The sequence below is a fragment of the Fukomys damarensis genome, unplaced genomic scaffold, assembly GCF_012274545.1.
Source record: "Fukomys damarensis isolate Sample0158 unplaced genomic scaffold, DMR_v1.0_HiC HiC_scaffold_36, whole genome shotgun sequence".
Lineage (NCBI taxonomy): Eukaryota > Metazoa > Chordata > Mammalia > Rodentia > Bathyergidae > Fukomys > Fukomys damarensis.
The window spans coordinates 18692432-18706461 of NW_022900948.1; the positions used below are offsets into that span (position 1 = coordinate 18692432).

The 14030-nt window shown below is 36.1% G+C and overlaps 1 protein-coding gene across 1 annotated transcript in view; it reads left to right on the top strand.

The window, feature by feature from the left end:
- The window catches only part of LOC104855553 (myb/SANT-like DNA-binding domain-containing protein 3), a 146407-nt gene that overhangs the window by 121598 nt on the left and 10779 nt on the right, over nucleotides 1–14030 (top strand). Inside the window, exons 8-9 of the mRNA XM_019206115.2 lie at nucleotides 1121–1186; nucleotides 11407–11530. Coding sequence (XP_019061660.1) covers nucleotides 1121–1186; nucleotides 11407–11530 — 190 coding nt within the window. The remainder of the gene's footprint in view (nucleotides 1–1120; nucleotides 1187–11406; nucleotides 11531–14030) is intronic.

The window sequence follows — 14030 nt, forward strand, 5'->3', positions numbered from 1 at the left end:
GGTAGATATTTCTTTTTGCCTTTGATTTTTTTAGGTGGGAAGATAGCTTAGAGGAAGAGTATCTCCTCTGAGGAATTAGTACATGTTGGAGTGGTACTCCCTGTCCTATCAAATTCAGAGCAGTTTGCAAGCTTGAGAATTTTAGATTCATGTAGATTTAGACTGTTTTGTAGTGGTTGGATTTAAAGTTTTATTTTGATTTCCTTAGTAGTTTTCTATCCACAGCTAACTAAACCTTTACATTACCTACCACACTGTGATTGGGAGGCTGAAGCTTGCATCTCCCAATAGGTATTTATAGTTCTACATTTTTTCTAGTGTACATGCAGTTCACATATCAAAGGTCTTTTCTTTATTTTTTCACAGTAAATTTTGTTTGATAACAGCTGAGATTCCATATTAATCTGATGTTTCTAACAAAAGTAGAAGATAAGTCTTGATGTCCTTGTTTCTTTTTTCTTTTCTTTTTTTTTTTTGGGCAGGTACGGGGGATCAAACTTGGGACCATGAGCTTGTGAGGCAGGCAGTGGAACCACTGAGCTAAATCCTTGGCCCTTGAGGTTCTTGTTTCTTAGAGAGAAAGTTAACCCTTTCTCAATGTGTTATTTTAGTTTGCATAGGACTTTAAAAGTAGTTTACATTTGAGTTGAAACCCAAATAAAACCAGACTGTTCATCATGCAAAGGACGTATATACCTAGAATAGCTTGAGGCCTGAGATGGAAAAGGGACAATTAGGCCAGATATTTAGCTCAGTGGTTCTGCCGCCTGCCTTGCAAGTGCAAGGACCTGAGTTTGATCCTGAAACAACAACAACAACAACAACAAAAAAAAAAAAAAAAAAAAAAAAAAAAAAAAAAAAAAAAAAAGGAAAGGGACAGTTGATGATAACAGTAGTAGAAACCACTGCACAATGTTGTATATGTCAAAACATCATTTCATATATGATAAATGTATACCATGTTGTCTGTCTGGGGTGAGACAGAGAGGGAGAATATGGTAGGAAATGTGAAAGCAGGATACGTGGAGAGTTAAGAAGTACCTGAAACATTTGAAATAATTGAGAGTTTCATGATGTGAATTAAACATCACACTAATTTGAAAACTGTTTTCCCCTACAGACACAGATGATACTAGTTTGTTGGGAAAGAAAGATGATGGACTACAATACCTACCAGATGTGAAAGGTACTGAGTCATGATTTTCTAAATTCTGACCAACTACTGAAGTATGGTTATAGCTGTCCTAAGTAGTTCCATTTCCATCATAAGAACTCCTCTAGCTTTCTCTCTATAGTAATATCCATTATGCAGTTGATTATTAGTACTTAGTGACAGTTAAGATGTATCTCATGTTAGAGTGCTTCCATATATATGTTAGGTTAAGTGATTGATGATAACTATAGGTTTACACGCAGTTGTAAGAAATTAGATAGGAATGCATTAGATTGACTGTCACTGAGACACAATACCCAATACTCATAACTTAAAGGAGGAGAGGCTTAATTTGGCTCACAGTTTCAGGGATTCAGTCCATGATCAACTGGCTCTAAAGCAAAAACATCATGGTGGAAGGGTGTGATTGATCAAAGCTGCTCGATTCATGGCTGCCAGGAAGCACAGTAAGGAAAGAACTAGAGAGTAAGGAGGGAGTGGATCAGATGTAACACCTAAGGCCTCACCTCCATGTCATAACCAGAAGTACACTTTACTTTTCTCCTAGGTATCTTCCAAACCAATTGAGTTGACACAATCCAGCTTAACCACGACATGGAACATTCCTTATAAATGTTTTTTGAAAAATCCTGTTACTGTTCTAGAATCTGCTAACACTTCTATGCCTAGGACTTTGAATCTTTTTATCCCTGTCAGGAAGTATTTACTTTCTGTTTTACTAATTTCTTTAAGTCTCAGTTTGGAAACTATTTCCTTTTGGGAAATATTTCTTCACCATTAAATCTGGATTAGGTGCCTCTCTTACGTTCACCTTTACCTTGCACTTAACCTACTTTATTGTAATGTCTGTTTTTGCTACCATAGATTAACTCAGGATCTTGTGCTTGCGAGGTAGGCATGGTGCCCCTGAGCTAAATCCCTGGCACTGGTAGTGTCTTTTATTCATTTGTATCTCTCCCATGGGCTGTGAATTCTATGAGGACAGAAAACCATATCTGTCATCTTCATTTTGTATTCCTAACTCTAGTAGAATGTTGGGTATTAAGTAGTTGCGTCATACTTATTGAAAGGATGGATGTAGGTCAAAGAAGCTATAAGATCTGTTTGCACAAAATCTTACATCTAGTACAGGTTAGAGCAGAAATTGGAATCCTCAACCTCAAGTCCATTGCTTTTTCCTGATTTGGGTTTATATGCTTTATTTGTTTGATTCTTATCACTACCTAGTAAAAACACTCAATAGTGGGCACACTGAGACTGAGTGAATGTTAGATGTAGTTAACTGAAGCAGGTCTAGATCTTTTGGCTCCTAAATCAGAACTTATATATATAATTGCCCTATCACAAATGTATCTTCTACTATTTGTTTGATTATTCTAATAGACATTAAAAATGTGTGATCTGCCTCAAAAAAAAAAGAGTATATCTTGGGAATGGTAATAGTACCTGTCTCAGAGCTTTATAAAAATTACATGCCAAGTGCTTAGAATATTGTCTGACATAAGTGCTCAGTAATGGTAACTTAATGTCATTGAATAATTTGTTACTTCTTTTACTTGAATGTTATCAAACCTGAATTTCTTTTAAGCCATGAACCCCTGAAATACAAGTTTCTTATGCTAATACAAAGTACAGTATTTGAAAAAGAAAATCTCTATTCCTAAAGGGGACATAATAGATCATTTCTGGTTTTAGTCTCTTCACTGAGAGTGCATTACCAGAATAGGAAGGCCATCTTTTAGTATTTAGACATTCTTTTTTTTGGGGGGGTGGGTACTGGGGATTGAACTTGGGTCCTTGCGCTTGCAAGGCAGGCCACCGAACTGCTGAGCTAAATCTCCGGCCCTGTATTTAGACATTCTTACTTAAGACAATTTGAAGAATTGTGTATGCCCAAAACACTTGTGTGTTGTTGATTAAAATCACATAATAATATGACTAGTTGTTGATAAATTAGTGCCTATGCCATTTTGAAATGATAAAAATTCATTACACATTAAGAATTGATCTATAACTTCAGTGAAATTATCATAATTGGTAGATAAAATTTGCAGTGTACCAAATACTTTGTTTTAGTAGAAACTATTTGTGGACAGAAAGATATTTAGTACTTAAATATGCATCTGTCGAGTTTATCCTACAGTAAGAAATACATACAACTTCTAACAAAATGTAAACTGATTATTGTCATAAACTGTAGTGCATTTAAAATGTGTAATGGGCATTGAGAAAAGATGAGATTACTCTTTGTGGGCAACAATGAGGATCTGAGAAATGTCATGAAAAAAGGTGGAGTTTGAGTGAACCTTGAAGGATGAAGAGGATTTGAAGGATATTTAAGAAGGGTCAAAAAATAAGCAGAGTTGTGACCCAAACGTGATGATGATAAGGTATGTGAAGAAGAGTGGCAAGGAATTATTTTTGACTGGAAAATAAAAGGCTTTAAAGATAAAAGTGAAAGCCCAGGCTATACAGAGCTTGGGGCCAGAATGTGCTACCTAGGAAATTTAGACTTTATTTGTGGGCAACAGGAATTCCTTAAGATGATACAGTCGAAAACAGTAAGGTTACAAAGTTGACTACTTGTGTGCATGATGTGTGGCAGGAACATTGTGCTTGTTTATATTGGAATAGAGTAGACTCACAAGGAACAGACATCTGCTTAGATACGGAGTAGAGTTCAAAGTGACTAAGACCTTAGCTTAGAAGACATAGTGATAGTCTTTATTAATAAAACTGAGGGTACCTGGAGGGGAAAGGTATTTGGGGTAAGGTGAGGGAAGAGTTGTAATGGAGATGATTAATTATATTTTGGAATTTGAAGTACTTTTGGAATTCATCCAGTTAACTGTTCAGCATAGACTTGTGAGGCATTCTGCAGCTATAAATATGATAATGTATGCCAGTCTCACCACATTCCTGATGTTTACCTCATCCCAGTCCTTACCCCATCTTTGGCCTAATTTTTGAGCCTCAGTGATCTGTCTGCTCCTGTTGGCCAAGGATAACAGAGATAGTGAGATGTCACTATGATGACTATTTGAATATTTCAATCTCGCTCTTTTGATTATCTTTTTAAAAATGATGAGGTTGTGATCCAGGTGCTAGACCCACTGAAGGAAGTCTGAGAGTGTGTGTCATGAAGCATCACAATTTGGGTGGTTAGAGGACTTCTGAAAGACGTTTATTAGTAAGTGAGAGCAGAAAGGAAGTAACCAAAGTAAGCATGTCAGCAGAAGGTGGCATGGGGATTGAGTGGGGGGATCTGGGAAATAGTGTGGTCTTGGCACATCTGGGGGATGGATGGAGTCTTTTCTAAGGGAATAATTGAGAAGGTAGATGAGTTTATTCAAACAAAATTATTCACTGCTGGAGTAGGGTAAGGGAGAGTCAATTAGGATGGAGAACTGTATGTAGCTCAGTGGTTCTGCCGCCTGCTTTGCAAGTGCAAGGTCCCGAGTTTGATCCCTGGTACCAAAAAAAAAAGAAAAAGTGCAGGAGGTGTTAGAAAGTAGGTAGAGTGGGTATTTATTTGGTGGAGGAATTTTTAATGCCATCCAAGGAGACAGGATTAAGAAAGGATATGTGGAGGGATGTGTTAGTGATAAAGGTTGAGATATAGGGTGGTATGGGGAAAAAGCAAGCCAAAGTATTTTGAAATTTTTAACTATAGGTATTTATAGAAATAATGAGCCCTGGAATTACTAATGTAATGATGTTGTAGTCTCGACAGTTTACCTTCCAGATACACATTTTAATTGCTAACAGCAGCTTCTCAAGCTTTAACTGGGTTATTCACAGATGGACTTGGACAGATAGTCAGTGGAACAAGCCTTTGCAGATAATGGTATTGTGTTTCTTTCCTAGTCTGAGTGATCAAATGCAGGGCCTCACACATGCTGGGGTAGCAGTCTACCACTGGGCTACATTCCCCAAACTCTACGTTTTCTTATAACATCATTACTTGGAACCATACTATCCTTGTATTTAAAAACACTGCTGCTGGTGGCAGATTTGTTTTTGAAAACATCTGTGGATGGAATGAGCCACTGGCTGACCAAGTATACTTCTTATATTGCATACACACAAACATTGTTTATTCACCAGCAATTGCCGCTGTTGCTCGTGGAGCCTGTCACCAGTTGTCTAAGGACATTGTTCTGTGACAAATTCTTACTGTGTGGAGCCTACATCTTTGCCATGGTTTCTGAAATCATGCTTTGTTGCATTTTAAAAGCCTTCTTAGGTTTCCTTTTGTTTTTGGTTCCGGGGATCAAACTCAGGACCTTGCGCTTGCAAGGCAGGTGGCGGAACCACTGAGCTAAAATCCCCGGCCCTAGGTTTCTTTTTTGAAATCTTAATTTACTTGGCCTAGAGAGCAGATGCTTGGACATTCTGTTTTTTGTCTATTCCCTATACATCTCTGGGGTTGCTTTGTAAAATAATGGTGTAATGGATAAAAGCTTGTATTTTGGAGTCAGATTTGGTCTTTGTTTAAACCTCTGTGGCCTGATTTTTCTGAGCTTTGATGAGTACATCTGTAAAGTGGGGCTGGAGTTGTATTCCTGAGGATCACTGTGAATATAAACACCAGGTTACTGACTTCTTTATTGATGTTGTTGTGGCTGTGGCTGATAATTTTGCTTTCTGTTCAACTTTTGGTAACTGGCTGTGCTTAAAGTTCTCACCATTGGTGAGTTTACCTATCGTAGTATTTTATATGTGGCTCACAAGTGACAAGTATTGGGTCCGGGGATGTGTCTCAGTGGTGCCACACCTGCCTGGCAAGTGAAAGGTCCTGAGTTTAATTTCCAGTACCAGAAAAAAAACCAAACAAAAGAACACAAAATAGGTTATTCATCCTTTATAATAATTACTGATGAAGTGCTCTACTGTGTGCTAGATACTGTCACATATAACCATGCTGTCCTCATTTTGTAAATGAAATAGCTAAGACTGTGGAAGCTTATTTATTGTTCATGTAGAATGGGAGAACAAGGGCTAGAATCCAGACTTTCTGACCCTAAATGCTGGTGTTCTTTTCTTTGTATCATGACTATTACAGAATGCTGTTCTGTCTCCTTGCAGTCATTCTGAATCTCTTTCTGAATATTTAATCTGTTCATGTTATTACCTTGGTGAACTTTCACATTTTTCTCTAGGCTTATTTTCCCTTAGGACTATTTTCATGTAACCAAAAGCCTAGTGGGTTTTTGTCCTTACTGTTGTTGTTCTGCCATTGTCTGAAACTCTAGAACATGTATCTAGAACATAATAGGAGCTTAAAAAATACTTCTGGGTGACTGAGTTCAAAATTTGAACTCAGATTATTACAACATTCTCTGTACTAACCCCCCCCAACATTATACTCACATTTAGAGCCATTTTACATAATTCTGGATTAACATCATCTTTAGTAAAGAGAATGGTTCTGCTCTATTAAATATATTGGGCTAGTGCTGGGCGCTACTCTTAAAGATAATTGCAAACTACATTTGTACAAATAAGGACGAAATAAAAGACTTGTAAGCAGTGGGAGGTGAACAGGCACTAGAAAATCTACAGAGTTAGACATTTTATTCAACATGAGGAAAATCTGACAGTATTAAAATTCACTGTATTATGTTGTGTTCATTAACCCTGGAAGTGTTTAAGTAGAAATGAGCTTTCAGGGTTTAATTAAAGGGAGTTCATAGGCTTTTCCAAATCTAAGTTTCTGAGGTCATTCATTCTCTAAAGTACCTTCCAGCTGTATTTCTTTTTTTCCCTGTATTCCTGGTATTTATTCCTCTTGCTGAACTCTAGTTTAGTTTTTCATTGCCGCAAGTTTGTAGTAGATACTGTAAACCTTTTAATAGTCACCTGTTTTTCTTTGCCCCTAAATTATTTTAACAGCTTCCTGGAAATATAATTTATATATTATCATGTTTACTTGTTTAAAGTATGTGATTCAATGGTTTTAGTATATTTACAGAATTGTAAAAGCATACCGTAATTAATTTTACCATAATCTACTTTATAATCTAATTTCTTCACCCTTAAAAAATAATTTCACACCCATGGTCAGTCACTTCTTTTTTGCCCTAACCACCAACCTATCACTCTCAATTAACTTTCATCTAGAATACAGCTTTCATTGTATCTCCATTTAGAAGGCCTCTAGTGTCTTCCTTATCTGCATGTGTAAGAAAATATGTCTCATTTGAAACTGGAATTTTCCCAGAGTCTGGCTCTAGCCTGCTTTTTCCACTTTTGATTTATTCCCTTCCTCCTTCTCCATGTACTGCACTTGGAAGGTTGATCTGCAGTTTGTTCCTGAGAATGTGTCATGTCATATACTATGTTTTCTACTATTTCTTTATCTATGCCTATTTGTGCTTTGAGTCCTAACTTGAATCCTATCCTGCCTATAAATCCTTTTCTGCATGTTTTAGCCTACAGTGACTTCTCCTTTGCATGTGAACTTCATATCATCTGGTGGTGAGTGAAATGCTGAATTTGAACTCAGTGTCAGCCACAGACTTTAAAGCCTTATTAAACATATCCATATAGCTTCACTTTATCTACAACTTGGTATTGCATTCGTTCGTTAGTTCATTAAGTAAATGTTTATTGGTGCCATACTTTATTTTTTTCCCCGCATTAAGTTTATTGGTACATTTAAAGCAAACAATACAGTTACATTTATCATTGGGATCTTGTACCTTCACATGATATATCTTGGTTCTTGTTTTTTCCCCATACCCCTGCCCTCCCTCCACTCCCTTCACACCATGCTTTATTTCTTAAACTCTGTTGTTAATTTAGTTAACTTTTTCTTTCTGCTTTCATGTAGTTGTCTTCTTGGATAGCTTCCCTCTCGGCATTCTCACTGAAATTTCCCGTTGTTTATAGGACTTTCTTATGTTGGTGCATTAGTCCCTGGCTATAGAACTATATGGTCCTATTGTTGTATAAGTTACAGGATTTCAATTATCAAACATAGACTCACTCTCTATAGTCCCATAGTTATATGCTTATCTTGTGTCCCACTATAGAACTACTGTGTTTTGAGATGTGCTATGATATAGGGTGACAAGTGCTTTCTTCTGATAACTTATGACTTGACTGCTATTGGAGAATGGCACTTTTTGTTTGAACTGCAACAAGTATTTCTCATCAGTGTTGAGGAAGACCGTCTGCTTTGATTACAAGTATTTATAAATTAAACATCTGTTTATAATTTCAACCTCTGTTTTGAAGCACAGGATAGGACTGTTAAAAGTAGTACAGTACATTAGGAGGACATTCCAGGTGGACATCTTTATTTGAATAATAATTTTGTCAATGAAGATACAACTCTTAAATAATTTCTTCCCCAAAAAAGGATTTTAAGACTGAAGACTTTTTACTTTCTTATGTGGTACTGGGATCTAAGTCAGGGTCTCACGCATGCTAGGCAGTTGCCCATAAACCTGAAGATTTATATAGTATAAGCTATCAACAAGTGAAAATTAGAATTCATTATGTAAGATTTGTTGAACATGGACTTAATACTTGGTAGTACTTCTTATAAGTATTTTTTGGCCAGCCACTCTTTTAAGTTCTGTACAAACTTAACATACTAGTACATTAAATGTATTACCTCATCCTCAAAATAGCCTTATGAGTAGTGGATGTTATTATCAGTTTTTCTCAGGTGAGGAAACAGGGCCATGAGTGATTAAGTAACTGCGTTCAGGTTTTACAGTTAGGGAGTGTTGTAACTGGGATTCAAACTCAAGCAGTCTTTACTCCAGGGCTGTCCTTGTCCTCTTGCATTGTACAAAGTGTTTAGGAATTACACAAAAACAATAACACAAACAGGTAATCTAGGTTCTCAGGGAGCTCTGAGATGGTTTTAAAACTCAGATAGCTCCACAACAATGTGATGGCATGTTATAGTATAAGGTGTTCAGGGTTATAGCAGCCCATTAAAAGGGCTTGATTTTTTTTCTTTTTTTCCCACAGCAGAATTACAGTCTGGGAGCTGGAAGAGACCATATAAGCCCATAGAGGTCAGGATATGCCCTATTTTTATATCTTCCGTGCCTAGCAGAATATTTGCCATATGGAATATAATTAATAGGAAATTAATAAATTTGTCATCTATTCTGTGCTGTCCAATATGGTAATTACTAGCCACAGGTGGCTACTGATCACTTGAAATATGGCTAGTCAGAATTGAGATAGATGTGTTGTAAATGTAAAATACGAGCTTTTGGAGACTTATTTTTTAAAAAATGTAAAATACCTCAATTTTTATATTGATATTTTGGTGAAATGATATTTGTTGGCTATATATATAAAATTAATTTAACTTTTTTTAGCTGCTAGAAACTATAAAATGACATAGGTGTCTCATGTCTTATACATCTGTTGGACAGTGCTGATCTCATTCAACTCCCTTAGTGAGAAGTGATTTGACCAAAGTCACATATAGTAACAAAGACATTCTTTAAATTGAGAATTTAAATCTTGGATTCCCAATTTTGTAGTTCATTTTCTTTGCTGGCATAAGTTAAATTAGTAAAATGTAAATATGTAAATTTTGAGGCAAAATGGCATCACTTTGGTCTTGTAAGCCATGACATGATCTCTCTGCTTTATTATTGCGTTTAGTATTCAATAATGTATTTTTTTTTCTATTCATCTGTAAATTTTGATTTCCAGGAAAATCTGCATCTTGGGTTCTCAGTTTTTTCACACTTGGCACCTATATTCTTACATCTCCATTAATCTTCCTCTTTCCTATACATGAAGCTTCCTATTTCATTCCCTTTTAATTTGTTTCTAGCAAATTAGCAGACTTCAGATTTTGCTAGCACCTTTATCGGTATTTTGGACAGAAAAGCCCTTTACTGTTATGTGATTTGTCATATAACATTAGCTATCTCATGTAATCCTTTCAAAACAGAATGAAGTATAGATCCTATTATCCTGATTTTGTAGTTATAGAATCTCAGGTTTGAGGGTAGAATGGTCACACAGCTGATAAACACAGAATCTGTAAATTGGAACTGTAAGATAGAAACAGCAGGAAACCTGGGGATTTTTCCTACTCCTAAACAGACCATTGGAGATCTCTGGGTCCATGGAGTACAGAATTAATATATAGGTGTATATGTGACAAAAAGAGGTACAAAAATCCATTTCTAAATGTGTGTGTGTGTGTGTGTGTGTGTGTGTGTTGGGGTGATGGATAATAATTGATTTTGAATACTGGGCCCTCATTTCTGTCTTTCCTGCCCCATTCTGCCTCCTTCCTGATTCTCTGTCCCTTTTCCAACAGCAATAGAACTCACCACATTTCCATTTTCTTCACTTCAGCTAAGTTTGGTCCAAATCATTGTACCTAGGTCTTAACAGGTGATCATCAACATGCTTACAGTGGTTCTCTTTGGATAGAGGGTGGGCTCTCAGGTGATTGTAAATTTATTTATTCTCATGTTTGCATTTTTTAAAAACAGTGAACATCTGAGAAAAAACTATATGAAAAAACTGCAAAACTATTTTCATTAAAAAAATCAATATACTTAATTGTTTTCATTTCAAGAATAAACCTTTACCCTAAACATTTGAAATCCCATAACATGCTCTCTGTCATTTTAGTGTTTTTTGGTCTCAGTTTCATAGGCCCTGGGTTTGAGTAAGTTCACTGTGCTAATGCTAGTGCTGTATACAATATATCTTTGTCACAGAGCAGAATTTTTATTTAGAACTAGCATTGTTGTTATTATTATTTTATTTATTTATACTTTTTGGTATTTTTGAGACTGGGTCTTGTTATATGGTTCAAGCTGGCCTTGAACTCACTATCTATTCTAGGCTGGCCTTGAACTCATTGTGATCCTTCTGCCTCAGCCTCCCCAGTGCTGGGATACCACCATGCCTGGCTCTAGCATTATTTCTTTAGCAAAGATAATTTTGGTAATTTTCATTGGTACATTGTATTTATATAACAGTAGCTCATAGTGATCACATCCTGCAAATATTTTTAAATACTTTGAATCCAAATAGTCTCCTGCTGTGTATATGGCATAATAGGAATTTGAAGGGAATCTTGGCTCTTATCCATCCCCCATCTGATAAATCTCCTTTTCCAGTTACATAGCAGGTGGTTGACAAGGGGTCAATTTATTTGCTATTTCAGAACCTTTGTATTTTTTGGTTTGTTTTTCAATATTCAGTGACCTGGTTTTTGTTCTTTTAAGATGCTAGTGATCAAAGAGAAGATGTTTATATCGGAAACCACATGCCTTGCCCTGAAAACCTCAATGGTTTCTGCATACATGGGAAATGTGAATTCATATATTCTACTCAGAAGGCTTCTTGTAGGTAAGTCAGTACCTCAAGATGGTGAGAATTTTTTTCCATCAGTGATCACTGCTTTATAGAAGGCAGTGAAAAATATTACCAAAAAGTAATATTTATCTGTGACAGGCAAGTGAAAAATAAGTCAGTAGCATCATTTGAAAAAAAAAATCCTTCCTACAAAACTGGGAAAAATATGCAAGAACATGTTTTATTAGGGTTTTGAGATTATGGGCTTAACATTTTAATGATAATGTTACATATTTTTAATATAAAATAAGCCATATTTTGATACTATTTTGGTCCTTAGGCAATCTGTCACAAGGTGGTTGAGGGACTGGAAATGTATTAAGAATAGAAAATATGAAGCTCAAAATGTGTGCTAAAATAGATTTCTAAAAATAAGGGAGGATGAAGAACCAGGTGTGAGTTGAGGGTGTAAATCCTCAACTCCCTGATTTCAGAAATGTTATATAACTTCTTCAAGGTCAGCAGGAAATATATGTGGAGCTGAGAAAAAAGTTGATCTCACACTTCCTGATACTTAAGCTTTTTACCACTCTTTCTCCTTCCTGCTGGTGTCAGGAGCTCGTCCTCTACCACAGGTGGTCTGGTTAGCCAGGTTATGTTTCCATAGACAAGGGAAAATTGCTGTCATTCTTCTGGCTCCTGCTTCTAGGAACTGAGCCAGAATCCTTTTTCCTCTCTTTGTCAAAACATGGAAACATAGAGAGACATTATATTTTCCTTTTGTTCTGTCAACCTAGAAGGTGGTAAATCCTCAAAGAAAAAGGAAACTGTTAGACATCAGTCTTTTGGGTTTCTCTGCTTCTTTAATTCTTTCCTCCTGATTTTTATTTTCCCCTTTACTCTTAAAAATAAGTCTGTGTGGTGGCACATGCCTATAAGGCCAGCACTTTGGGAGGCTGAGGCAGGAGAATTGCAAGCTTACTCCCAACCTAGACAATTTAGTGTCTTAGCAAGACTCTGTTTCAAAATAAAAAAATAAAAAATGGGTTGGGATGGAGTTTAGTTTTACGACCCTGTATTCAATCCCCAGTAGTGCAAACAAAAAACAAAAATGAAACAAAACAAAACCCCAAACAAAACACTATACTGTTTGTGGTTGAAGAGATCTTTGTTAAGCCTTTGGCTTTTTCATGAGGAAAAGTTCTTATCTTTGAAGGACCTAGTCTCCCCCAACCCTTTTTGCCTAAACATTTAAAAAATACAACAGGCCAGGTTTAAAACTACATCATACAGTGGATTCCTCTTAGTTGTCTTACTGTGGCATAGATACTGGATGTTGATAGAATCTCAGATCCTGTTAGCCTCTTAGGATGGCACATTTTTCAAGACATCTGCACGAAAAGTGAGAGTAGATGATGTTCTCTTAATTATACCAGGCTCCTATGTACCATTTTACTATTTGACACTAAAAAGATTGAATGGTATGCTGGTTAAAGCTTTTGGAATCAGGTTTACTGAATAGGCCAGTTATTGACTATATGTCCTTTGGAAGATACTTAAATTGCCTAAGTTCATTTTCCTCATTTCTAAAGTTATAATGGTAGTAGCAACTATCTCAGTGTTGTTTAAAGGAGACTACATTTAATAAAATGATTAGTGAACTTTATCCAGTATTTAATAAATAACAATTATTATTATTAGACTATAAGCCCATTACATCAGTTTCTTTGTTCTCCTGACCACTGTCTCCTTAACCACTTAGATTTACCCTGAGCTTCACTCAGGCATCACATTTGTTTACGTACTGACCATCTTGAGCGTCTCAGGCAGGTGTCATTTCAACCAGTTGATTCTTGTATTGAATAAATTTGATAAAATTGTTTTCATATTTCCTGTTATATTATCTTATAAAAATTAATGAAAAAATGCAATGTTTGATCATCCTGTTTTTAAATAATGGACTAGTAAGTGGTTAATTGTATCTAGGTCAGTAGGTACTTGGCAGTTATTTATTTGAATGACACATGATGATTGGCAGCTTCCTTCTTCAGACCAGAGGAGTTTCTTAAATACTAAAGAATCTCTCTCTCTTTTTAACCCACTTATAACTCTTTTCTGGTACCAGAGAGTGAACTCAGGTCCTTGTATTTGTGGAGCAGGCGCCAGAACCACTGAGCTAACCCCACTTATAACTCTTAAAAAGCAGTTCCTCCTTTTCTTTTTCGGAGTATTTATAGTACCTGTAAGAATCAGGCTGAAATATCGCATGCCTTCAGTAAACAACCAGTGATGAACAACCTTTAGCTACAGTCCTATTATTTGATTAAAATCTTCTAGAATTTTCCCACCACTGTTTTGTTTATTTATTGCAAGCTTTACCAAATTCTACTTGGCACAGGCAGATAAATGTGCCAGGATCCAGGGACCTTGCCTTTGAAAAACATAGCCTGATGAAAGGGACTAACAAATAATAAATGAAATACATGAAAAATGTTTCTATACATGGGTATATATGAGATGACTTGGGACTTCAGAAAAGGGTACTTCAGCCTTA